The sequence below is a fragment of the Panulirus ornatus genome, chromosome 47, assembly GCF_036320965.1.
Source record: "Panulirus ornatus isolate Po-2019 chromosome 47, ASM3632096v1, whole genome shotgun sequence".
NCBI lineage: Eukaryota > Metazoa > Arthropoda > Malacostraca > Decapoda > Palinuridae > Panulirus > Panulirus ornatus.
This window is the reverse complement of record NC_092270.1, coordinates 20191835-20218969: the sequence shown is the minus strand read 5'-3', so window position 1 is coordinate 20218969 and position 27135 is coordinate 20191835. Positions and strand designations below refer to the sequence as shown.

General features: G+C 38.3%; 1 protein-coding gene across 3 annotated transcripts in view; it reads right to left on the bottom strand.

The window, feature by feature from the left end:
* The window catches only part of EndoB (SH3 domain containing GRB2 like, endophilin-B), a 127052-nt gene that overhangs the window by 11676 nt on the left and 88241 nt on the right, over positions 1 to 27135 (bottom strand). Inside the window, exon 9 of one of the 3 annotated variants that reach the window (XM_071689921.1) lies at positions 7791 to 16358. The exons of the other annotated variants lie outside the window; for them this stretch is intronic. Within the exon in view, the coding sequence (XP_071546022.1) occupies positions 16340 to 16358 (19 nt within the window). The 3' untranslated portion in view covers positions 7791 to 16339. Of the gene's footprint in view, positions 1 to 7790; positions 16359 to 27135 lie in introns of those variants that run through there. 3 annotated transcript variants of the gene reach the window in all.

The window sequence follows — 27135 nt, the reverse complement described above, 5'->3', positions numbered from 1 at the left end:
CTAAATCAAATCTTTACGTGTCTTTAGGTACAGTGACGAAACTTGTGAAGCATAGTCCAGTTTTGGTCTAATATACATTGCAATAGCTCACCAAACATTTTTATCAGTATTGTTATCATCATTATCATCATCATCATTATACTTCATCGTCATTTTCCACGTTAGCGAGGTAGCACCAAAAATAAACATAGAAAGACCCATTAATGTGGGAAATAGTGAACAAGTGTGTGTGTGTGTGTGTGTGTGTGTGTGTGTGTGAGTGTAAATATATATATTTATCTATTATCTATTCATCATACATAATTGGTTTCCCAAGTCAGAGATAGTGCCAGGAAACAGACAAAGAATGGCCCAATCCACTCATATACACAAATATATACATAAATGGCCATATATATACATATACATATCAACATATACATACATACATACACAGACATACACATACATACACATGTACATATTCATACTTGCTTGCCTTCATCCATCCCTGTCACTACTCCAGCCCACAGGAAAACGCATTGCAACCCCCCTGCTTCAGCGAGTTAGTGCCAGGAAAATAGACAAAAAAAGGCCACATTTGTTCACACTCAGTCTGGCTGTCATGTGTAATTCACTGAAACCTGTACAGCACCCTATCCACATCCAAAGCCCCATCAACCTTTCCATGGTTTACTCCAGATGCTTCACATGCCCTGGTTCAGTCCACTGACAGCACGTCGACCCCGGTATACATCATCCCAATTCACTCTATTCCTTGCACGCCTCTCATCCTCTTGACATATGTCCTCTTCATCAATCTGTCTTTACTCATTCTCTTCATATGTCCAAAACATTTCATCACATCCTCTTCTGCTCTCTCAACCACACTTTTTATTACCACACATCTTTCTTACCCTTTCATTACATACTCAATCAAACCACCTCACATCACATACTGTCCTTAAACATTTCATTTTCAACACACCCACCCTCCTCTGCATAACAGTATCTATAGCCCATGCCTCACAACCATATAACATTGTTGGAACCACTATTCTTTCAAACATACCCATTTTTGCTCTCCAGATAATGTTCTTGCCTTCCATACATTCTTCAATGCTCTCAGAACCTTCGCCCCTTCCCCCACCCTGTGACTCACTTCCACTTCCATGGTTCCATCTGCTGTTAAATCCACTCCCAGATATCTAAAACACTTCACTTCCTCCAGTTTTTCTCCATTCAAACTTACTTCCCAATTAACTTGTCCCTCAACCCTACTGAACCTAATAGCATTGCTCTCATTCACATTTACCATCAGCTTTCTCCTTTCACACACTTTACCAAACTCAAGTCACCAACTTCTGCAGTTTCTCACCCGAATCAGCCACCATCATCAGCGAACAACAACTGACTCACTTCCCAAGCCCTCTCATCCACAACAGACTGCATACTTGCCCCTCTCTCCAAAATTCTTCCATTCACCTCCCTAAACACCCCATCCATATACAAATCAACAGCCATGGAGACATCATGCACCCTGCTGCAAACTGATATTCACTGGGAACCAATCACTTTCCTCTCTTCCTACTCGTACATATGCCTTACATCCTTGGTAACAACTTTTCACTGGTTCTAGCAACTTAACTCCCACACCATATACTCTTAAAACCTTACACAAAGATCCATAAATGCTACATACAGATCCATCTGTTTTTCTAAGTATTTCTCACATACATTCTTCAAAGCAAACACCTGATCCACACATCCTCTACTACTTCTGAAACCACACTGCTCTTCACCAATCTGATGCTCTGTACATGTCTTTACCCTCTCAGTCAATAACCTCCCATATAATTTACCAGGAATACTCAACAAACTTATGCCTCTGTAATTTGAACACTCACCTTTATCCCCTTTGCCTTTGTACAATGGCATTATGCATGCATTCCACTAATCCTCAGGCACTTCACCAAGAATCATACATACAATGAACATCCTTACTAACTAACCAACAACACAGTCACCCACTTCTCTAATAAATTCCACAGCAATACCATCCAAACCCGCCACCTTGCTGCCTTTCATCTCCCACAAAGCTTTCATTACCTCTTGTCTGAATACCAAACCATTCTCCCTGACCCTCTCACTTTGCACACCATCTCGACCAAAACACTCTATATCTGCCACTCTTCATCACCAAACACATTCAAGAAACCTTAAAAATACTCACTCCATCCCCTCACTTCATCACTACTTGTTATTACTTCCCCATTCGCCCCCCTCACTGATGTTCCCATTTGTTCTCTTGTCTTACACACTTTATCTACCTCCTTCCAAAACATCTTTTTATTCTCCCTAAAATTTAATGATACCCTCTCACCCCAACTTTCATTCGCCCTTTTCTCACCTTTTGCACCTTTCTCTTGACTTCCTGCTGCTTTCTTTTATACATCTCCCAGTCATTAGCACTACTTCCCTGCAAAAATCATCCAAATGCTTCTCTCTTCTCTTTCACTAATAATCTTACTTCTTCATCCCACCACTCACTACCCTTTCTAATATGCCCACCTCCCACCTTACTAATGCCACAAGCATCTTTTGTGCAAGCCATCAATGCTTCCCTCAATACATCCTATTCCTCCTCCACCCCCCTTACGTTATTTGCTCTCAACTTTTGCCATTCTGCACTTAATCTCTCCTGGTACTTCCTCATACAAGTCTCCTTTCCAAGCTAACTTACCACTCTCTTCTCCTCAACATCCTCTCTTCTTTTCTGAAAACCTTTACAAATCTTCACCTTCGCCTCCACAGGATAGTGATCAGACATCCCTCCAGCCGCCCCTCTCAGCACATTAACATCCAAAAGTCTCTCTCTTACATGCCTTTCAATTAACACATAATCCAGTAATACCCTCTGGCCATCTCTCCTGCTCACATACGTATACTTATGTATATCTCTCTTTTAACCCAGGTAATCCCAATCACCAGTCCACTTTCAGCACACAAGTCCACAAGCTCTTCACCATTCTACATTTACAACACTGAACACCCCATGTACACCAATTATGCCCTCAACTTCCACATTACTCACCTTTGCATTCAAATCATCCATCACTATAACCTAGTCTCGTGCATCAAAGCTGCTTACACACTCACTCAGCTGCTCCCAAAACACTTGCCTCTCAAGATCTTTCTTCTCATGACCAGGTGCATAAGCACCAATAATCACCCAACTCTCTCCATCCACTTTCAGTTTTACCCTTATCAATCTAGAGTTTACTTTCTTACACTCTATCACATACTCCTACAACTCCTGCTTCAGGAGTAGTGCTACACTTTCCTTTGTTCTTATCCTCTCATGAACCCCTGACTTTACTCCTAAGACCACTCTTCCCCTTTACTCTTGAGCTTCATTTCACTCAGAGCCAAAACATGCAGGTTTCTTTCCTCAAACAAACTAACTATCTCTCCTTTCTTCTTATCTTGGTTACATCCACACACACTTAGACACCCCAATCTGAGCCTTAAAGGAGCATGAGCATTCCCCGCATGACTCCTTCTGTTTCCCCTTTTAGAAATTTAAATACAAATGTTTATTCATATCAATGAGTGGAGAGGATCAATGCTAACGGTCCTCAGTAAGCAGTAAGACTTGTGAGAGGAAGGATGAGTGTGTACTGATAACAACTTGCTTCATTATTATGCTGGCTACTTTCTTGTATATATCTCTTTAGCATGCCAACCAAAAAAAAGCAAAAAATTAGAAGAGAGCATGCTAAAGCTGTTCTCTCAAAGGCACATGCCAGAAATTGAACTTCCAAAAGCAACTTAATATCTCAAACTAGACAGGACCTGATACTTGCTCATCCATATTACAATTGCTCTAAGGTAAATCATATGCATGATGTTACTTACCACATAAATGAGAGCGCAGGCACAAAAAAAAAAATTGACCACTGCAGGTTATCCAGTTCTTAATAGACTGATACTATTATAATTCTTATCATTCTCCAATTCTATGTTAGTGATAAACATTTAATTCTTTCACTTCTATTTTATTTCATTTTCCAAGAAATTTCATTTTTTCTGGATACATCAAAAACTTACCAAAAGCATCTACTAAATGTCTCTTTGAGGTTTACATTATATATATATATATATCTAAGGGAAGTCATCTTCAGTTCATCTATGCCATACACCATTATTAACTGATTAATTGAGATTGTATGTTTAAAAACACAGCTCTTTATATTTACAACTCTCTCCTATTCGAACTTTGCATGAGTATGGTCCATTCTTTATCTTTTTTTAGTCTCTTATTACAAGATGATATTACAATCTTCATTCATTTGACTGTGTTCCTCTTGAAAAGTTCATTATTTTACTTAGTCATTTACTTTTCAATATTTTACTTAGTCATTTTGCACATATCCTTTTCAATTTCATGCTGTATGAACTTCTAAAGGAAAATCACCTTTCGTGTTTCTATGGTGTGTGATATTATTTACAATAAAAATGAGTGGAAGCTTCAAGAAAAATCTCTATCTCAAAACAATAATTTCTCTTCTTTCTCAACTTGGTATCAATACAATTCCAGAGTTTATGATGTCCTTTTTGATAACCAGACATCATTATTATATTCATACTTTATTTGTGCAATTCATCTTCTGATAAATTTCTAATTTGTTCTATGTTTTATTTGGTTTTTCTTCCACAATTTCCACTTTTTAAAATCACTCTCTCTAGATTAGGTTATTATGTTATTTCAAAATTTTTCATGCATGGAATTTTGTTGATAGCACATCCCTTAAGAGTTTACGACATATATATTCTAGAGGAAGTTGTCCTTAGCACTTCAGTGTAATACATCTAAATCTTAGCTTTAGTTGATATGATATATATATATAAAATTTTTATCCTTGGTGATAGGGGAGAAAGAATACTTCCCATACATTCCCTGCATGTCGTAAAAGGCAACTAAAAGGGGGGGGAGCAGGGGCCTGGAAATCCTCCCCTCTCATTTTTAATTTTCCAAAAGAAGGAACAGAGAGAGGCCAAGTGAGGATATTTACTCTAAGGCTCAGTCCTCTGTTCTTAAAGCTACTTCACTAATATGGGAAATGGCAAATATGTATGAAAAAAATGAGTACTTTTTCAAATGGGTGGTTATTCACTCTTTTCTTCCCCTTAAGATCATTAATAGAAAGTTACGCAAAAGTTCCAATATACATATGGTTGTGAGGCCACATGTATACCATGTGACTGTGATGTTACTGTGGCTTTTAACATATATATGGATGGAAAGACAAGAAAGGCTGAAAGACAAGAAAGGGGGTAAAGAGACGGAATGTGGTGTTGAAGTATAGTGGATAATGACATGCCCATATGCGGATGATACTGTGTTATTTGCTAAAAGTGAAGATGAGTTGCAAAAGGTTGTGTGTTTTAGGTGAACAAGTGTAGGTGATTGAAGGTGAGTGAGAGTAAAAGTAAAGTAATCTTGTATGAAAGGTAAAAGAGTGAAAGTAGAGGTCTTACAATGCTAAACTGAGTGAGAGAGGCAAGTGTGATAAAATGTGTTGTATATATATAGATGGGGGAGAAGAACTGGAGGAGGAGACAGAATTTAAGTATTTGAGAGCTATCTCAGGTAAGTTTGATGAAATGGGAGGAAAGATAAGGGAGAGGGGAGACTTTCCCACATTGATGAGGTAGCACCAAGAATTGTTAGGGAGGTAAATGCAAGAGTTTTGGAAAGAGGGGCTAGTATGCAGTCTGTTGTGAATGAGAGAGCTTGGGAGGTGAGTCAGTTGTTGTTAGCTGATGATACAGCACTGGTGGCTGATTCGGGTGAGAAACTGCAGAAGCTGGTGACTGAGTTTGGTAAAGTGTGTGAAAGAAGAAAGCTGAGAGTAAATGTGAATAAGAGCAAGGTATTAGGTACAGTAGGGTTGAGGGACAAGTCAATTGGGAGGTAAATTTGAATGGAGAAAAACTGGAGGAAGTGAAGTGTTTTAGATATCTGGGAGTGGATTTGGCAGCGGATGGAACCATGGAAGCAGAAGTGAATCATAAGGTGGGGGAGGGGGTGAAAGTTCTGGGAGCGTTAAAAAATGTGTGGAAGTTGAGAAAGTTATCTTGGGAAGCAAAAATGGGTATGTTTGAAGAAATAGTGGTTCCAACAATGTTATAAGGCTGCAAGACGTGGGCTATAGATAGAGTAGTGCAGAGAAGAGTGGATGTGCTGGAAATGAGATGTTTGAGGACAATATGCGGTGTGAGGTGGTTTGATCGAGTAAGTAATGAAAGGGTAAGAGAGATGAGCGGTAATAAAAAGAGTGTGGTTGAGAGAGCAGAAGAGGGTGTATTGAAATGTTTTGGTCACATGAAGAGAATGAGTGAGGAAAGATTGACAAAGAGGATATATGTGTCAGAGATGGAGGGAACGAGGAGAAGTGGGAGACCAAATTGGAGGTGGAAAGATGGAGCGAAAAAGATTTTGAGTGATTGGGGCCTGAACATGCAGGAGGGTGAAAGGCATGCAAGGAATAGAGTGAATTGGAACGATGTGGTATACTGGGGTCAACGTGCTGTCAATGGATTGAACCAGGGCATGTGAAGTGTCCGGGGTGAATGAATAAGGGCAGACAGTATGAATTATGTACATGTGTATATATGTATATGTCTGTGTGTGTATATATATGTATACATTGAGATGTATAGGTATGTATATTTGCATGTGTGGACGTGTATGTATATACATGTGTATGTGGGTGGGTTGGGCCATTCTTTCGTCTGTTTCCTTGTGCTACCTCGCTAACGTGGGAGACAGCGGCAAAGTGTAACAAATATAAAATATAATAAATATTCTTCAAAGCAAACACCTGATCCATACATCCTCTACCACTTCTGAAACCACACTGCTCTTCCTCAATCTGATGCTCTGTATATGCTTTACCTTCTCAATCAATATCCTCCAATACGATTTTCCAAGAATACTCAACAAACTTGCCTCTGTAATTGGAACACTCACCTTTATCCCCTTTGCCTTTGTGCAATAGCACTATACAAGCATTCTGCCAATCCTCAGGCACTTTACCATGATCCATACATAAATTGAATATCCTTGCCAAAAAATCAGTCACCCCATTTCTTGATAAATTAAACTGCAATACCATCTACTCCCACCACCTTGCCAGATTTCATCTTCCACAAGGCTTTCATCACCTCTTAATTTCTCTCCATCAAACCACTGTGCATGACTCTCTAACTTCGCATACCATCCCGACCTAAACACCCTACGTCTACCACTTTATCATCAAGCATATTCAACAATCCTTCAAAATACTCTTATCTCTTCACTCCATCACTAACTGATATCACTTCCCCTCTTGCCCCATCACCAATGTTCCCATTTGTTCTCTTGTATGATAAAAAAAAGGGAAAAATTCAATGCACAGATTGGTAAAGTGTGATGCGAGAGTTGGTGAAGTGTGAACATGGTTGAAAAGTAAATTATCACCGATATAAAAAAAATCTTTTTCTCACACAATTAGTTTTAAAAGTCACCACAGCCAAGCAAACTAAAAATATCATCAGTTCTTTAAATATGCAAATATATGCATATTTTCCCCTTCCATATTAAGCTAGAACCAAAAAGGAGTGTAGTTATTGTAATTACTTAATTATCTTTTTTTTCAGAATGTGCTGCTAACAACATTATCAATATAAAACTCCTGATCAGATTCCAAGTACTATTGCCATATAGGTTTCAGGAGGAAAAAGGTATATCAATTGAATAAAGCTGTTAAATCTATGAATGTGTATTTGAATATTCAGTCAAAACAAGTTAATACTATATCTCTACTTAGATTTAAGAATAAATGTGAGTTATCTACAAGAGACTTTATACATGATCACAAAGCCTTAAGCAAAAATCGACCTGATGATGACTTACATTTTGATTTACAGCATATGGACAGCAAGTGGATTTCAAATATTCAACATCAAATAAATACAGTATGACAATATCATGTGCAGAAATAAATCTTCAACAAATACTTAAAAATAAAAACTGGCATTATCACATTTTCTATCAATGTTAAAAGTTGACTTCCTCTGAAATACAACAGTGCATAGTAAAAATGTACATCAAATCAAAAGATGATACCTACTGAAATTAAAATCATCTATACATTATTCCTTCTGAGACCAGCAGTCAAGAGTGTTAATTCCACCACAATATTTCTAAACATACTGGAGGAATGATAACAATGACATGATAACAATCTGCAACTGTCATATAGTGAATCCAGGTTCGAAATTAATTGTCCAAAAAAAATATTTCAGCTTATCATAATACTTATAATATCACATGACTGCACATGTATGCAGCGATATGCATTTACGTGTATAGATATATTTGTATGTGTGTGGGTTTAACTATCCTATTTGTAATTATCTATTTGTACAGTAAAGGGAGGGTTCTACATTCACTGGGCCCTATCTCTTCAACTTTCTTTTCTACAACAACTTGCCCCCACTATGTACAGACACATTAAGCACAGATTCATTCATGCATGTTGTATTTTTCATGCCAGTTTCTCAAAATGTAGAAAGGGTTTCAATTGTGTGCTGCTACCCATAAGTTACCCGGTTCTAAATCAAGGCCAAGGAGAGATATCTTGGGCCTAAAACTGTATTTGATTTTAGACTCCTTAAATCATTCCCTCCCTTTAATCCAACCCCCTCTCTACTGTCAATACCCAGTATTTTCTTCCTTTCAAAATACTACAGTCAATTAACTTTGTTTCCACTTTGAATGCCATTTGAGTTTTGTTTAATTTCCTCTATAATGCTCAGGTCAACAACAATACTCTCAAAACACCTGAGCTCAAGAAGTATTTTCCTCCAAGTAATGTAGTTTTGACCATGGAAATAGTCAATACAGTATGACAAAGGCATATTCAAGCAAAATAAAAATCTCAATAATTCAAACCAAGGATATTTGGCAATTCATGGATCATTTATGAACACTCAAGTTTCATATATCAAATTCATCATTCCCTGTATTCACACAATCAATCTTATGATGTTACAATTCAGACAGCTTATTCATTGATTTGAAATACACAAAAGAAATACATAAGGAAAAAGGTGCTCTATAGAACTGATTCAGTTATTCTGTTGTTAAATACCATTATCATTATAAAAAGGCTTTAATCATTATATTAGCTTAATATTATGCCTTTGATTGTGAACTACTAACATAAATTTGTAAAGATGATCTTGGAGTACATACTATGTCATACTGTTTTTGTTCTATAATGTATTTCATTGCTCATGTTGGATGACCTGCCAATTCTACATACAACAAACAACCACAGAAGCAAAAGACCAAGTAAGCATATGACCTGAGGTCATGGCTGAGGTCATGCTGTAGAATGTTGGTCACAGGGTGCATCAGACTGTGAGATGACTGGGGTCTGGGGGCCCAGGCAACTCATGTTTTCTACACACAGGATACCAAAAAAGTCTCCCAGTCAGTAACAGAAAATGTAATATCAAACTGATCAACACACAAGAAAAGAATTTTCATGAATGGAGTTTTGAACTAAATCAACATTTGGTAAAAACTCAGCATTTTTTCATTAAGGATTGCAAATTGGATCGACATAATTTTCTTCTAATTAAAAAAAATCAGCAAATATGACATTTACATAAGTACCAATTTGATATTATAAGTACAGAACAAAATCCTTTCAGGAAAGTTATAAAGATACTAACATAATTAAAAAATATTTCAAGTCAAAGTCAGTACCACAATTTTGATGAACAGAAATGTGTCAAGATCCTCTAGTATCCCAATTATGTTTAGCCATGGCATCTACTAAACACACTCCCTCTTACAACTCTCTAGAATTGTGACTAATGTGTCCTCCACTGTGAAGACTCAAAATTTTTCATTATCTTCTCACATACTACTTTTTAAACCTCTGTATACTGTCTACATTCACCTTTTCATCACATATCTATTCCATTCATCTACAACTCTAATACTAAAATGGTACTGCTTCACATCCTTTCTAATAGGTTCCTTGCTTGCTCTTATGACCTCTTGTTGTTCTTCCACTACAACTTTCAAGATACTATTCACCACCGCCCTCACCTGGAATTTATCAGATCTCTTTGCTTCTCTGCGTATTAACCATAACGGTAATTCACATTCCAATTTAAGTCTAATGGCCATATTCTAAAACTAAAACTGGGGCCCACATTTCAATCTCCATGGAAGGGTGCAGATATTTCCAAAATAGTATCTGGTGTTTTGAGAGCATTCAGTGCCTGCCCATCTTTATGGATTACTGCAGGGACATGTTAGTATAACTATTTGCACACAAGTCCTTAAAACTCTTACTGTTGGTAGCCTTGAAACTGATCTGTTCATATTTCTTAGAAAAAATCAGCCACTAGATTTGAAAGAGTTGCCATTATGACAACTCCTCACAGTTCATATGCCAGTACCATCTTGTCCCAACACAGTTTCCCATGGGGCAGGGCAGCGCCAGGAATAGATGAAGGCAGCAAGTATGAATATGTACATGTTTATATATGTATGTGCATGTATATGTATGTACATGAGTATATGTTGATATGTATATGTATGTATATATGTGTGTATGGGTGTTTATGTGTATATGAGTGGAAGGGCTATTCTTCATCTGTTTCCTGGTGCTACCTCACTTACAAGGGAAACAGCAATCAAGTATAATAATAATAATAACAATGGTTACAAAAAAATGCAGTGATTTGCCCACTGCTAATCGAAACCTGTTACTGGAACATTTGCATTTAGCATGCAACAAGTAATCTCAGGTTGAAGCTGTTGGTGTGAGCCATTTACGTTAATATCTACCTATGAAATCACTATAATTCTGTCTTATGTCATTCTTTGCTTCATAACACTTAAGCTTGTGAAGAGATATATTTCACTTTATGATAGGTGTCATGTTTCCAATAGTTGTTCACAAGTGGGTGAGGTAGAGAGAAAAAGGATACCTATTTCCAAATAAATAAATAAAAAAACAAAATATCAAAACTTGCAAATCTTATGTTGGTTACCCTTATCAGCAGAAAAAAGGGAACATACAAATAAATACATTACATCATAAGAAATAGATAACCCGACATTTAATAATCAATTCAACATCAAAATCTTCTCAAAGTAAAAATCAGTGAATTACTACATCCTTTTCTAATTACAGTAGTAAGCTGACATCCTGAAAGATTTGTTTTAAAATGTTTATATTATTTTGTATGGTGTTATTCATCTTAACACCGTGGTTCACCTCTGATATAATAATGTGATTTTTCTGGTGCTTTTTTTTTTTTTTTACTTGTAAAATCTGCTGCAAACACCAAGTTCACAAATATTTGGCTATACCACATCCATATGTTATTTACATTTTGAGGACATCTTTACCACTACGAAACAAAAAATTAGCACACTGTTCATATAGATATTAACTCATTACATAATATATGAATTAAGATTAGACCAGTTTACCTTTCCTAGGTCTGTCAATGATTACATGATCAACAGGCATTTTTCTATGCCTAAAAATAAAAATCTTTTAAAATAAAGCCTTCTTTAACAGGAATTGGTATCATTACTGAAGCTGTTTGTTATAATCTTACACTGAATTCTAAATCATTTCCTCTTTTCCATATTTTTCTTGTTTTCAAGAAAGTTTGAATACATAATGTGAGGTTTGTGGTGGGGTGCTTCATCTGTTCCCGCATTCCAAAATTATTTCAGTAAACCCTATTTCAAGAACTTTTTCTTAAATAACTATTTAGAGTGGGGGTTGAGAAAAGGTCCCACCTTTGTCATTAAAAATATGGCCACAAGAAGACCTAATGTATATAGTATACCTAATGCAGGTACACCACTGATTTTCTGGCACTCTTGGTTCCAAAGCCTTGCCGGATTAACCATTTTGCCGGATCAACCGTGGTCGCATAATAATAATTCATCAACACACCTCTAACCCACTAATGATACATCTCCCATGATTATAAAGTATACCATGGAATACTTTATTTTGGATCGACATGGACTGGTGTTTACATTTGACACCACGACTGACTCATATGTCTCACAAGACACAGCTAGGGTTAAATTTAAGCAAATTAAGCTAAGAATCTCACAGAACTGCAGTATCCCCACCAACAAGTGCAGAGTAAAGAATGTAAATAAGTGCACCTTACACACAACGCCATCTGCGACCGCTCAGTAAACTAGTCTGGTGGTTGTGGTACTTTCAAGTTCCCTTACATAATTTTGTCCAGACTAAAGGAGGTGCCAAACCATCAGTAGCCAGAAATTTGGTGGTGTACCTGTACTTCCATATCCATGTAAGGGAGATGGGGAGGAAAGTGACAAATACAAGAGATGGTCAGGCAATCACTTCATAAACTTTTAAAGGAATACTCATTGGTTATGTATTCCAGAGAGGCATTTTGGAAACAGATAAACATCTATGAGAAATCATGGTGTAGTCCTGTTATAAAATGTCATCGAGACACAATGTTCATACATTATCTGACCAACAGCCTTAGATCAAGTCAATCTCTAACTCCTCCTCTGTTAGATTTGCAAGAATCTCAAGGTCCTTTAGAACCATGAAAAAAATGTAGATTTCTGCATCTCTGAGGAAAAGGCATATCTGTATGAACACACTGCACCTTCAACTGTCATCAAACACTCTAAATATTTCCCTAATAATTCTGTTTTGAACTGAGAACAATGTTCTCTGTTGTATTACTTTCTATATTTCTTAGTCCCTCTGTTTCATTAAAGTCTCTAAATCTCACTTCCTTTATGAAAGTTTATCCCTTTTGTCTTTCTTTTTCACCCCCTGAATTATTTCCTTTATTCCTTTCAACAGTTTTGTTCTTTATTTTTCTGCTCTAGGTACTTCCCTTGACTGATCTATTTCAAGCACTTTAAATGGTCCCTCTAGATCAGGGGTCTGTATCCTTCCTAGCATGTAATCACTGATTGCCTGCAACAGCCACATGCACTTATCTTGCAATGTATGTCAAAACATACTTCAAAGGATTAAATCATGAAATGAGCAATAAGATAAGCAGAACTATGTTGTATATTCAACCATAAACAACAAAAATTGAACTATCACAATTTGAGGCTATTGAAAAAATAAGCTTACAAGTCAAACTAAATAAGAGCCAACAAAGAACAGGATACATTTAGCATAATGACATAATATGATTCTTTCAAAATCATATTTCCTTCTCCCAAGTCTTTCCCTCTTTTACCTGTCTCTGTTTTTCCTTAACCTAAAATACAGCTAATCTAATCAAAGTTGGTCATTTTCACAACTTGCTGGCTACAAATCATATATTTTGTACATCATTTTCCCAGCTACATACGTAAAATTCGTGGCCATACGTGAGGGGAAAGGAAAAAAGGGGGGTTGCTGTACTACTTGTGATATGTATTTCTTTGGCTCTCTCAGTTCCTTCAAGCATCTTAATCTGTTTTATCTTATACATCAGCTTTTTAATTTCTTCACTCATCAACTGTAATTTTCTATCTTTTATATTACTGTCAACAGATTCTCTTCCCCTAAGATCCTTGTTGTTACATTCTTCTTCTCTATTTCTTATTCAGTTTCTAATTCTTCAAAATCCTATTCATTCCCCCTCATTCCACTGATCTGGTGATAATTCCTTCAGATCATTCTCTTTAGCCAACACTGATTCTTTACTGTTGCCTACGTCGAATAACAGTGATGATTTCCTATAATCTATACTTCAATAAACAAATGATACTAACCCACCTAACAGACCTATCAACACTCTTCTGATACAATACTTTCAAAAAGGCATCATAAGCTCAAGTACTGGCAAAAACAGAATCTTATAAATTGTAAATTGTTAGGCCAACAGTCTGTTGACCAGTGGCTAAGTTGCCTGTCAAAGTTGCCTGTCAGTAATGATGAACAATCACCATTGGCACGAAAATTCCTTTAATACCTTCTTTATCCCATCCATATATTCTTATATCCTAGCTATGTTCTTTATTTCTTTGTTTATAATAACCAAAGAATTACTAGTAATAGAAAAATAAGGCATTTCTCTCTAGCAACACCACTGGTGTCAAACTCAGCAAAACACATACATCACAAATAGTGCTCTACATGTGCCTTACTCCATCCCTACAAATCATAACCTTATATTACAGTAATCTCTATCACCTTAAAAAGTAATTAATGTACCTTTCAGGAACTGCCAAAATGTACAAGAGATGTGCATTTATGGGACCCAGACACTTAAATTTTCTTTCATATACCTGTATAAGTCTGAAAAACAGGTGCCCCTACTTAGTAACATGGTTATGTTCCTGAAAAACCTGTTGCAATGTAGTGTCACTAAATGAGCAATTCCTGAGCAACAATTTCAATACCTAACTCTTAAGTATGGAATGTTCACGAAACAACTTAGCTGAAGCGCAATATCTAATGAAAGCTTAAAAGAAAATGTGGTGATGAGGGTTTAAGGTGGAATGTATTGAAATGAAGGCCACTGGGATGGAGGGGGAGGAGCACTAGGGTTGTCAAAGTCACCCCATGATTTACCAAGCTCAGCAACTGTTTCAACTGGAGGTGAAATTTTCTGAGGAATTTTGAAAAAGTTATCCAGTGTCAGCTACATGGCATGCCACTATCTCTTTCTATGAAACTCCCAGTAGCCCCATGATATATCTGTAAGCCCAAGACATGCTTACAGTCTGGATCAATACCATTAGCGATGCCCACAGACTTGTGTACATGGTCAAATGTTTCCCCTAACCCATTGGTTGTACAGTAGTGTGAAAATTTTCTGCCATCAGTTTCATTATTCTTTCAAACCTGTTGTAACTAGAGGTTATACCTCAATATCTAAGTCTGTGCCTTAATTCCCAATTGCTGCAAGTGTGAAATGTTGCTAAAGCTGTTGCTATATAGGAGCTCCCAGTGCTGTCTGCATTTTCAGATCCATCAATTAGTTTATTTCATTTATCCATAATTCTGATAGCACAAAAGTACTTCTTTACATTTCTTCTAATAAGTTTCTTGCTGTGACCTTTGGATGCTCTTTCTATGCATCTTTTTAAAAGCTATTCATAAATGAAACTGTAAAGTTGACTTAGAAACTTGAAGGTTGTGATTATGTCTCCCCTCACCCTTTTCTCTAACAAAGTGATCAAATTTATAGTATCTACCCTCTCCCCAAACTTCAGCCATCTTTCAAGTTCCAGCCTCTCTAGACCTTCCTATTAGAAATCTACATTTCAGTAAGTGCAGTGACCAAACCTGAGATGTATATTCTAATTCAAGTGTAATATCAATGTATGTAGTTTACTGAATATTTCCTTATCCTTTTACTTAAATGCAATTCTACTCTCGACCCGAAGACAGTCTGCCTTCTTAAAAATTCCCCTAATGTGGAGCTTTGGCAACAGACTGAGTATAATACTGACTCAAGTTCTGTTCACACATATTCATGTAGCTTGTTTTCTTATGAAGTTATATGCATATCATGGCCTTGTTTCACTGTGTGCAATCTATCTTACTTTCCATTTTCTTGGCTGAACTTCATCAATCATGTACTGGACCAACTCTGGAGCTTTTCTAAATCTCTTTACAAGGTAATACAACCCTCATCTTTGTTTACTTCTCTGGTGACCTTAGCATCATCATCATACAGATGAGATATTCATACAGATGTAAATCCTATCCTTCTGACAAGTCATTCACCAAAGATTTGCCACTGGTAACTCCAACCCATATAGGAAAGGCTTACTGTGTCCTTCTACCACAATAATTTCAAATTCACTAAAGAAGTACCTCCCCCCCACGATGCATTCTTGAAAATCCAACTTCTTTACCAATCGCCAATGCACTGCAAAATGCTTTCTGGTTGTCCAAGAGCACACAGTCCATCCATCTATTCTTAAGTCCATAACAGAGCTCATCGTATCATGAAGGTCTGGATGATTTGTACTTCATCACCTCTTACTTCTAAATCCTTATCGTCTCTCACTTACAATAGTTTTCATTCGCATGAATCATCCATTTGCTTTTTAATTATCCTTTTCCATTGCTTTACAGATGACAAGTGCCAGAAATAGTGAACTATACTTCTAAGACTCTATTTACTCTATCGCCTGCATTGCATGGCAGACACTGAGGAATCACTCTGTTCATCATCGCTGTCATCGCCCATCCATCCGTCCATCTGTCTGCCTGACATCCATCCAACCATCTATCCATCCACTGACCGTCCATCATCAGGAGTCATGATTTAACCTACAAATCAACAATGGTCACAACTTGAGAAGTTTGTATCAGATAAACATGGAACTTAATATTTTCTAAACATCTAAAGAGGAGAACTGTCCCTGGCTTATGCCATTTATAAAAAGGTTTAACTTGCAACTTAACCTTTATCATAACTTAAAAAATGTACATGAGATACTCATAAAACTTTATACTGTTGTTTCCTGGTATCTAAAAAGTTAAATGACTTATGACCCATATTGTTAATTTGAATTTGCCTGACTTGCGCCCATCATGATAAGATTTGATTTATAATTCAACCTTTGTCATACCTTGAAAAGTATCAATCAGATACTAGGTACTCTTGAAACTTTTTACAGTTGTTTCAAAATACTGTATACTGATAAAGAAATTAATGGAATTAGACCCATAGGTTTTGTTTGAGTTATAATTCTTATAATAGGGTTTAACCTGCATCCTGTGCATCACATACTCATGAAACTTTATACAACTGTTACCCCACATCTAAAATGCATAATGGCATAAGAACCATTATTTCAATGCAGATTTTGACTAAGTTATGACTACTAAAACAAGGTTTAACCTGCAACTTAACCTGTCTCAACTTTGATCATGGAACTTAATACAAATGGCTTATGTATTTTTTGTGTAGCACAGCAGACACTTGTGGACTGCACATTCAGTCTTCTTCAACATAATTCATCCATCTACTGACTAGCCTTGGTCATAACTGGAAGTCTATAATGTCAACATAATCTATCTATCTACTGACTAGCCTTGGTCATAACTGCAAGTCTATAACAAATACTCATTATATTCTAAGCAGCTGTTTCCCAGCATGTTAAGAATTGAGAAGCATACGACTCATAACTCTAGCATGAGTGGGTGATAGTCAGTATCACATCTGACTGCATTTTACTCCCTATATGGAGAATTGATTCTCTTTCACATTTGGGTACACTTACATTTTCAATTCATGTATACCTTAACTTAATATCCCATCCTAACATCCCCCTCAAAGGGGCTCCTGCAGTACTTAGGAAGCCTGTTACAACCACTAGGCAGGACCAAAGGTCAAGTAAGGTGATGTGTATGTCTTTGTGGGGTGACTGGAAGACAATTCCATATGGTAGTTGCAAACTTGGACATGAGGGGTTATCTGACATGGAGAATTAGTGTTTATAATGCTTAACAGATGGAAAGCATGCAGAATAAAGAAAACAAACCATAACTTATACATGTCTGCATATTGTAGTTTTTGGTGGATGTATGTCAGGTGGAGTGGAGTTTAAGACTGAGTTAGTAGGCCAGTTCTTTTATGCCCGTCAAGTAATTACTGTGTGTTAAGTATTGAGAGAGAGAGAGAGAGAGAGAGAGAGAGAGAGAGAGAGAGAGAGAGAGAGAAGAGAGAAAGAGAGAGAGAGAGAGAGAGAGAGAGAGAGAGGGGGGGGGGGTGCTAAATGTTCATTGTTCCTATACTGCTGGTGATTACTTTGAGTGCTCTGTGGAGGGCAGTTTTCACTTTGTTATTTTTGCTTTTGACAGGAATGATGACCAGGAATGTATGAAGGCAAGCAAGTATGAACATGTACAAGTGTATATATGTATATGTCTGTGTATGAGTATGTATATGTATGTACACAGTGAAATGTATATGTATGTACATGTGCATGTGTGGGCATTTATGTATATACAGCGTATGTGGGTGGGTTGAACCATTTCTCACCTGTTTCCTTGCGCTACCTCGTTAACGCAGGAGACGGCAGTTAAGTATAATTATAACATATATATATATATATAAATATATATATATATATATATATATATATATATATATATATATATATATATATATATATATATATATATATATATATATTTTTTTTTTTGCCGCTGTCTCCCGCGTTTGCGAGGTAGCGCAAGGAAACAGACGAAAGAAATGGCCCAACCCACCCCCATACACATGTAGATACATACGTCCACACACGCAAATATACATACCTACACAACTTTCCATGGTTTACCCCAGACGCTTCACATGCCTTGATTCAATCCACTGACAGCATGTCAACCCCGGTATACAACATTGCTCCAATTCACTCTATTCCTTGCCCTCCTTTCACCCTCCTGCATGTTCAGGCCCCGATCACACAAAATCTTTTTCACTCCATCTTTCCACCTCCAATTTGGTCTCCCTCTTCTCCTCGTTCCCTCCACCTCCGACACATATATCCTCTTGGTCAATCTTTCCTCACTCATTCTCTCCATGCGACCAAACCATTTCAAAACACCCTCTTCTGCTCTCTCAACCACGCTCTTTTTATTTCCACACATCTCTCTTACCCTTATGTTACTTACTCGATCAAACCACCTCACACCACACATTGTCCTCAAACATCTCATTTCCAGCACATCCATCCTTCTGCGCACAACTCTATCCATAGCCCACGCCTCGCAACCATACAACATTGTTGGAACCACTATTCCTTCAAACATACCCATTTTTGCTTTCCGAGATAATGTTCTCGACTTCCACACATTCTTCAAGGCTCCCAGAATTTTCGCCCCCTCCCCCACCCTATGATCCACTTCCGCTTCCATGGTTCCATCCGCTGCCAGATCCACTCCCAGATATCTAAAACACTTCACTTCCTCCAGTTTTTCTCCATTCAAACTCACCTCCCAATTGAATTGACCCTCAACCCTACTGTACCTAATAACCTTGCTCTTATTCACATTTACTCTTAACTTTCTTCTTTCACACACTTTACCAAACTCAGTCACCAGCTTCTGCAGTTTCTCACATGAATCAGCCACCAGCGCTGTATCATCAGCGAACAGCAACTGACTCACTTCCCAAGCTCTCTCATCCCCAACAGACCTCATACTTGCCCCTCTTTCCAAAACTCTTGCATTCACCTCCCTAACAACCCCATCCATAAACAAATTAAACAACCATGGAGACATCACACACCCCTGCCGCAAACCTACATTCACTGAGAACCAATCACTTTCCTCTCTTCCTACACGTACACATGCCTTACATCCTCGATAAAAACTTTTCACTGCTTCTAACAACTTGCCTCCCACACCATATATTCTTAATACCTTCCACAGAGCATCTCTATCTCTTCTCCAGATCCATAAATGCTACATACAAATCCATACATATACATACATATACATATATACTATTATCATTATTACTATAATTTGTCGCTGTCTTCCGCATTAGCGAGGTAGCGCAAGGAAACAGACGAAAGAATGGCCCAACCCACCCACATACACATGTATATACATACACGTCCACACGTGCACATATACATATCTATACATCTCAACGTATACATATATATACACACAGAGACATATACATATATACACATGTACATAATTCATACTGTCTGCCCTTATTCATTCCTGTCGCCACCCCGCCACACATGAAATAACAACCCCCTCTCCCAGCATGTGCGCTAGGTAGCGCTAGGAAAAGACAACAAAGGCCACATTCGTTCACACTCAGTCTCTAGCTGTCATGTATAATGCATAGAAACCACAGCTTCCTTTCTACATCCAGGCCCTACAGAACTTTCCCTGGTTTACCCAAGAAGCTTCACATGCCCTGGTTCAATCCACTGGCAGCACGTCGACCCCAGTATACTACATCATTCCAATTCACTCTTTTCCTTGCACGCCTTTCACCCTCCTGCATGTACACATGTACATATTCATACTTGCTGCCTTCATCCATTCCTGTCAACACCCCGCCACACATGAAACAGCATCCCCCCTCCCCCACCAGCAAGGTAAGCCACATTCACTCACACTCAGTCTCTACTTGTCATGTGTAATGCACCGAAACCACAGCTCCCTTTCCATATCCAAGCCCCACAAAACTTTCCATGGTTTACCCCCCAGACGCTTCACATGCCCTGCTTCAATCCACTGACAGCACATTGACCCCAGAATACCACATCGTTCCAACTTACTCTATTTCTTGCATGCCTTTCACCCTTAAAATCTTTTTCACTCCATCCTTCCACCTCAAATTTGGTCTCCCACTTCTCCTTCTTCCTTCCACCTCTGACACATAAATCCTGTTTGTCAATCTTCCCTCACTCAATCTCTCCATGTGACCAAACCATTTCAACATACCCTCTTCTGCTCTCTCAACCACACTCTTTTTATTACCACACATCTCTCTTGCCCTATTCAGTACTTACTTGATAAAACCAACTTACATCAAATATTGTCCCATCGCCACCCCACCACACATGAAAATAACCACCCCCTCCCCTCAAATGTGCGCAAGGTAGCGCTAGGAAAAGACAACAAAGGCCACATTCGTTCACATTCAGTCTCTAGCAGTCATGTAATAATGCACCGAAACCACAGCTCCCTTTCCACATCCAGGCCCCACACAACTTTCCATGGTTTACCCCAGATGCTACACATGCCCTGGTTAAAGCCATTGACAGCACGTCGACCCCGGTATACCACATCGTTCCAATTCACTCTATTCCTTGCATGCCTTTCACCCTCCTGCACGTTCAGGCCCCGATCACACAAAATCTTTTTCACTCCATCTTTCTACCTCCAATTTGGTCTCCCACTTCTCCTCGTTCCCTCCACCCCTTACACATATATCCTCTTGGTCAATCTTACCTCACTCATTCTCTCCATGTGACCAAACCATTTCAACACACCCTCTTCTGCTCTCTCAACCACACTCATTTTATTACCACACATCTCTCTTACCCTATTATTACTTACTCGATCAAACCACCTCACACCACATAGTGTCCTCAAACATCTCATTTCCAGCACATCCACCCTCCTCCGCATAACTCTATCCATAACCCACGCCTCGCAACCATATAACATTGTTGGAACCACTATTCCTTCAAACATACCCATTTTTGCTTTCTGAGATAATGTTCTCGACTTCCACACATTCTTCAACGCTCCTAGAACTTTCGCCTCCTCTCCCACCCTATGATTCACTTCCACTTCCATGGTTCCATCCGCTGCCAAATCCACTCCCAGATATCTAAAACAATTCACTTCCTCCAGTTTTTCTCCATTCAAACTTACCTCCCAATTGCCTTGTCCCTCAACCCTACTGTACCTAATAACCTTGCTCTTATTCACATTTACTCTCAGCTTTCTTCTTTCACACACTTTACCAAACTCAGTCACCAGCTTCTGCTGTTTCTCACATGAATCAGCCACCAGCGCTGTATCATCAGCGAACAACAACTGACTCACTTCCCAAGCTCTCTCGTCCACAACAGACTTCATACTTGCCCCTCTTTCCAAAACTCTTGCATTCACCTCACTAACAACCCCATCCATAAACAAATTAAACAACCATGGAGACATCACACACCCCTGCCGCAAACCTACATTCACTGAGAACCAATCACTTTCCTCTCTTCCTACACATACACATGCCTTACATCCTCAATAAAAACTTTTCACTGCTTCTAACAACTTGCCTCCCACACCATATATTCTTAATACCTTCCACAGAGCATCTCTATAAACCCTATCATATGCCTTCTCCAGATCCATAAATGCTACATACAAATCCACTTGCTTTTCTAAGTATTTCTCACATACATCCTTCAAAGCAAACACCTGATCCACACATCCTCTACCACTTCTGAAACCACACTGCTCTTCCCCAATCTGATGCTCTGTACATGCCTTCACCCTCTCAATCAATACCCTCCCATATAATTTACCAGGAATACTCAACAAACTTATACCTCTGTATTTTGAGCACTCACTTTTATCCCCTTTGCCTTTGTACAATGGCACTATGCAAGCATTCCGCCAATCCTCAGGCACCTCACCATGTCATACATACATTAGGTAACCTTACCAACCAGTCAACAATACAGTCACCCCCTTTTTTAACACATTCCACTGCAATACCATCCAAACCCGCTGCCTTGCCGGCTTTTATCTTCCGGAAAGCTTTTACTATCTCTTCTCTGTTTACCAAATCATTTTCCCTAACCCTCTCACTTTGCAAACCACCTCGACTAAAACACCCTATATCTGCCACTCTATCATCAAACACATTCAACAAACCTTCAAAATACTCACTCCATCTCGTTCTCACATCACCACTACTTGTTATCACGTCCCCACTTGCCCCTTCACTGAAGTTCCCATTTGTTCCCTTGTCTTATGCACTTTCTTTACCTCCTTCCAAAACATTTTTTATTCTCCCTAAAATTTGATGATACTCTCTCACTCCAACTCTCATTTGCCCTCTTCTTCACTCCTTGCACCTTTCTCTTGACCTCCTGCCTCTTTCTTTTATACATCTCCCACTCATTTGCATTATTTCCCTGCAAAAATCGTCCACATGCCTCTCTCTTCTCTTTCACTAATAATCTTACTTCTTCATCCCACTACTCACTACCCTTTCTAATCTGCCTACCTCCCATGCTTCTCATGCCGCAAGCATCTTTTGCGCAAGCCATCACTACTTCCCTAAATACATCCCATTCCTCCCCCACTCCTCTTACCTCCTTTGTTCTCACCTTTTTCCATTCTGTACTCAGTCTCTCCTGGTACTTCCTCACACAAGACTTCTTCCCAAGTTCACTTACTCTCACCACTCTTTTCACCCCAACATTCTCTCTTCTTTTCTGAAAACCTCTACAAATCTTCACCTTTGCCTCCACAAGATAATGATCAGACATCCCTCCAGTTGCATCTCTCAGCACATTAACATCCAAAAGTCTCTCTTTCGCGCGCCTATCAATTAAAACGTAATCCAATTACACTCTCTGGCCATCTCTCCTACTTACATATGTATACTTATGTATATCTCTTTTTAAACCAGGTATTCCCAATCACCAGTCCTTTTTCAGCACATAAATCTACAAGCTCTTCACCATTTCCATTTACAACACTTAACACTCCATGTACACCAATTATTTCCTCAACCGCCACATTACTCACCTTTGCATTCAAATCACCCATCACTATAGCCTGGCCTCGTGCATCAAAACTACTAACACACTCACTCAGCTGCTCCCAAAACACTTGCCTCTCATGATTTTTCTTCTCATGCCCAAATGCATATGCACCAATAATCAACCATCTCTTTCCATCCACTTTCAGTTTTACCCATATCAATCTAGAGTTTACTTTCTTACACTCTATCACATACTCCACCACTCCTGTTTCAGGAGTAGTGCTACTCCTTCCCTTGCTCTTTTCCTCTCACTAACCCCTGACTTTACTCCCAAGACACTTCCAAACCACTCTTCCCCTTTACCCTTGAGCTTCATTTCACTCAGAGCCAAAACATCCAGGTTCCTTTCCTCAAACATACTACCTATCCCTCCTTTTTTCTCATCTTGGTTACATCCACACACATTTAGACACCCCAATCTGAGCCTTCGAGGAAGATGAGCACTCCCCACGTGACTCCTTCTTCTGTTTCCCCTTTTAGAAAGTTAAAATACAAAGACATATACATATATACACATGTACATATTCATACTTGCTGCCTTCATCCATTCCTGTTTCCCCCCTCCTCCTCTCTCTCTCTCTCTCTCTCTCTCTCTCTCTCTCTCTCTCTCTCTCTCTCTCTCTCTCTCTCTCTCTCTCTCCCCCCCAAATAATTCCCAATTCATGTTGGGGATGAGTTCCCAGAAAATAAAAGTAAAGAAGCCGAAAGTAGAACCAATTTTACCATAAGATATACTGGATAAAGGGAGATTACATTTCTGGGCAAGGTTCTTATCCTAATTTTCACACAAAAATAAAACATCAAAACAAATACACAGATCAGGTACGTTATCAGTCTAAGCATTTAGATAAAATATTGAGTAGGAACTATTATTTTGAGTATACTATACATATCATTTTCAAAAAATGCAACTGTCAGGGGTATGATGAGCATGGTAGAGCTATAATGATGTAAGGTGCAGGCCTACCTAACTCTTCATCTAATGAAGGGCATTTGAAGATTTTTTCCGAAGAAAGTTGTATTCTTTCAACTTTCTGATATTTAACCATCATAATTAACATGTTATGCTGATTCTGATCTTTATTCCACACTATGTTGACCAGCATTAAAGCAACTCAAAATATCACCCTCTACCTGCAAGCTAATGCTTTTCTTGCTCATCTTCCAGCCAAAAGCCCAAGACTCATCTGGGCATCTTCCATTCATAGTTGCAGGGGAAGTGAGGAGATTATGGTGCAATATTTCACTGTAAGAATACAGGTTACATACTCCTGTATAGCCATGTGAATCAGACTGCCTACCTTAATGTATGCTGCCACTCGCTACTCTACACATGGTTTTTGAACCTCTTTATTTCTATTGTTTACATTATATTATTTCTTTTTCATGAACACTATATGTGCGAAATACTCAGACTTATATACCATAAACCAGTGGACATCTATACTGTACATATAAACTATTTCATTTCTAAACTTCTGTGTCACCCCAACTTTTTCACGAACTCTTACAAGCTTGCATGATCATCTAAGATGATTTATCTAGTTTTAATCTTTATCTAATCTATTATATACAATTCTGGTACTTAAGAGAAATTAAAAGGGTGTTTTTGGAAAGGAATAAACATATCAAGACAAGTAATCAAGATACTTCAAAGAAAATTAAAGATATCAATGCCAACATGCTTTAAGAACCTAATCAAAGAAGACTGGGTAATGCAGTTTGAAGTTTGAAGATTTTTATAAACAATTGGGTTACTGGTGAAGAAAAGCTATCAGATTTAAGAAGGTGGGTAAAAGTCCAAAGAGATGGACAAAACTGAAAAGTATCCAAAGAAATACAAATTAATTTTCTGTCTGAATGGAAAGAGTGTTTTTCTGAACTTTTATATATGATGGAAGATATAAACGAATGGCATGACAGTACAAGGAAACTGAACCTACATATACCATGGGAGAACAAGGGGCAATGAAACACATGAACATCAAACATATCACCAGGATGCAATAAGAAAAGCAATCAAAGAGTTTAACCAATTCAATATAAACTAAGACAGTAGAATAGAGCTCTAATCTTGTGAATCATGAAGATGTACCTCCAGTGACAGTTAGGGTTTTCATCAACATCTGCTGTTTCAGGGTGAGAGCTGTAAGCATGGCATCCAAGAAATTTATGGAAATTCAAAATCTGAGTATGGAATTCTTAGTTTTCATCTACGTGTAATCTATAAGATCATCTACAGGTAATCCATTAGATGGATATCCATCAATGTATGCCGAGTGCACATGGTGGGAGTGCCTCTCCACATGTCATACATACAAACAAGATAGGACAAAAAGTTCAACCACAGCTGTGAAAATCAAAAGAATTACTCCTAGTCTTGACGACTTTCTGGTACAACTGCTGTGGGAACTGATGCCCAAGTTGAGATATTATGATGGCTCAACACACTAAAAATTAAAAAATCAGTACTTGAATAACTGTTCTCATGAAATGATGACTCTCATCCATGAGCATTTGGGAATGTTTATGGTTTTGGCAAAGTAAGTCTTCAGGAACCTCATAGCTCTGGAAGGGTACTTCAAGTTGCAAATTGCTGAAGTGCATGAAGCGAACCTAGCCAACATTGTTCCTGTCTTGCTACAGGGAAAGATATCTGGATCCATCACTGGGACTACAAGCCTAAGTTGAAATTCATGCAGTAGATACACCTCTTCAAACCTTCAGCCCCTAAGATCATGACAAATTTTCGGGGATGTAACAAGAATTTTGCTGGCTAACCATAAGCCCAGTAAAACAGTGATTATGCTAATCTGATTTCAACATTACACAGTATGATTAAGGAGAAATAGTGAAGAATGTTGTTCCAAGATATGCTTCTACTCCATAAAAGGTGTTCTTAGAATCCATCTGCTTGAGGTTACTCCAGAGTGAAAAGTCATCTTTGGCAAGGCTGTATCACTGGAAGTATGGTCTTGTTAAAAAACTTTACACTCCTAGGGAGTCTTTATTGCCAGCAGTGCAGCCTTCAGCATTAGGAGCCTTTAAAATGGTTCTGGATAACACCAAGACAATATACAGGTCCATAAGCTGCTACTTATGCCTGTGCTTTTAAGCAGTTTCACCACCCTCCTTACAGTCCAGACCTATCCTCAAGTTACTGTCATCTATTATGAAATAAACTCCAAGCCATGTAGTCATTCTGAGGATGATGGGGAACTAACAGAAGCAATTGAGACATAGCATGACCTACAAACAGAAGGCTTTTGCAAGACTGATATCAAACACTTGAAGGACAAATGAAACAAGTGCACTAAGGTCACAAGAGGTTACACTGAAAAATATCCAATATGTCTGCATTTTTATAATAAACCTTGCTTTCAAAAAGTTTTGACAATATATACAAATACTGTACAGTATCTCTGACCTTTCAGAATAGATGAACAGAATTACTAACACCGCATGGAGATCTAGAACTATGCAAGAGAGACCAATAAAGCTACCTATTCACAAAAAGATGAAAAAAGTGCCTTACATGATGACAAAAAATTAAAGGAATACATATTTCACCATTATCCCTGGGGATAGGGGATTAAGAATACTTCCCACGTATTCCCTGCGTGTCGTAGAAGGCGACTAAAAGGGGAGGGAGCGGGGGGGCTGGAAATCCTCCCCTCTCTTTTTTTTTTTTTTTTTTTTAATTTTCCAAAAGAAGGAACAGAGGGGGCCAGGTGAGGATATTCCAAAAAAGGCCCAGTCCTCTGTTCTTAACGCTACCTCGCTATCGCG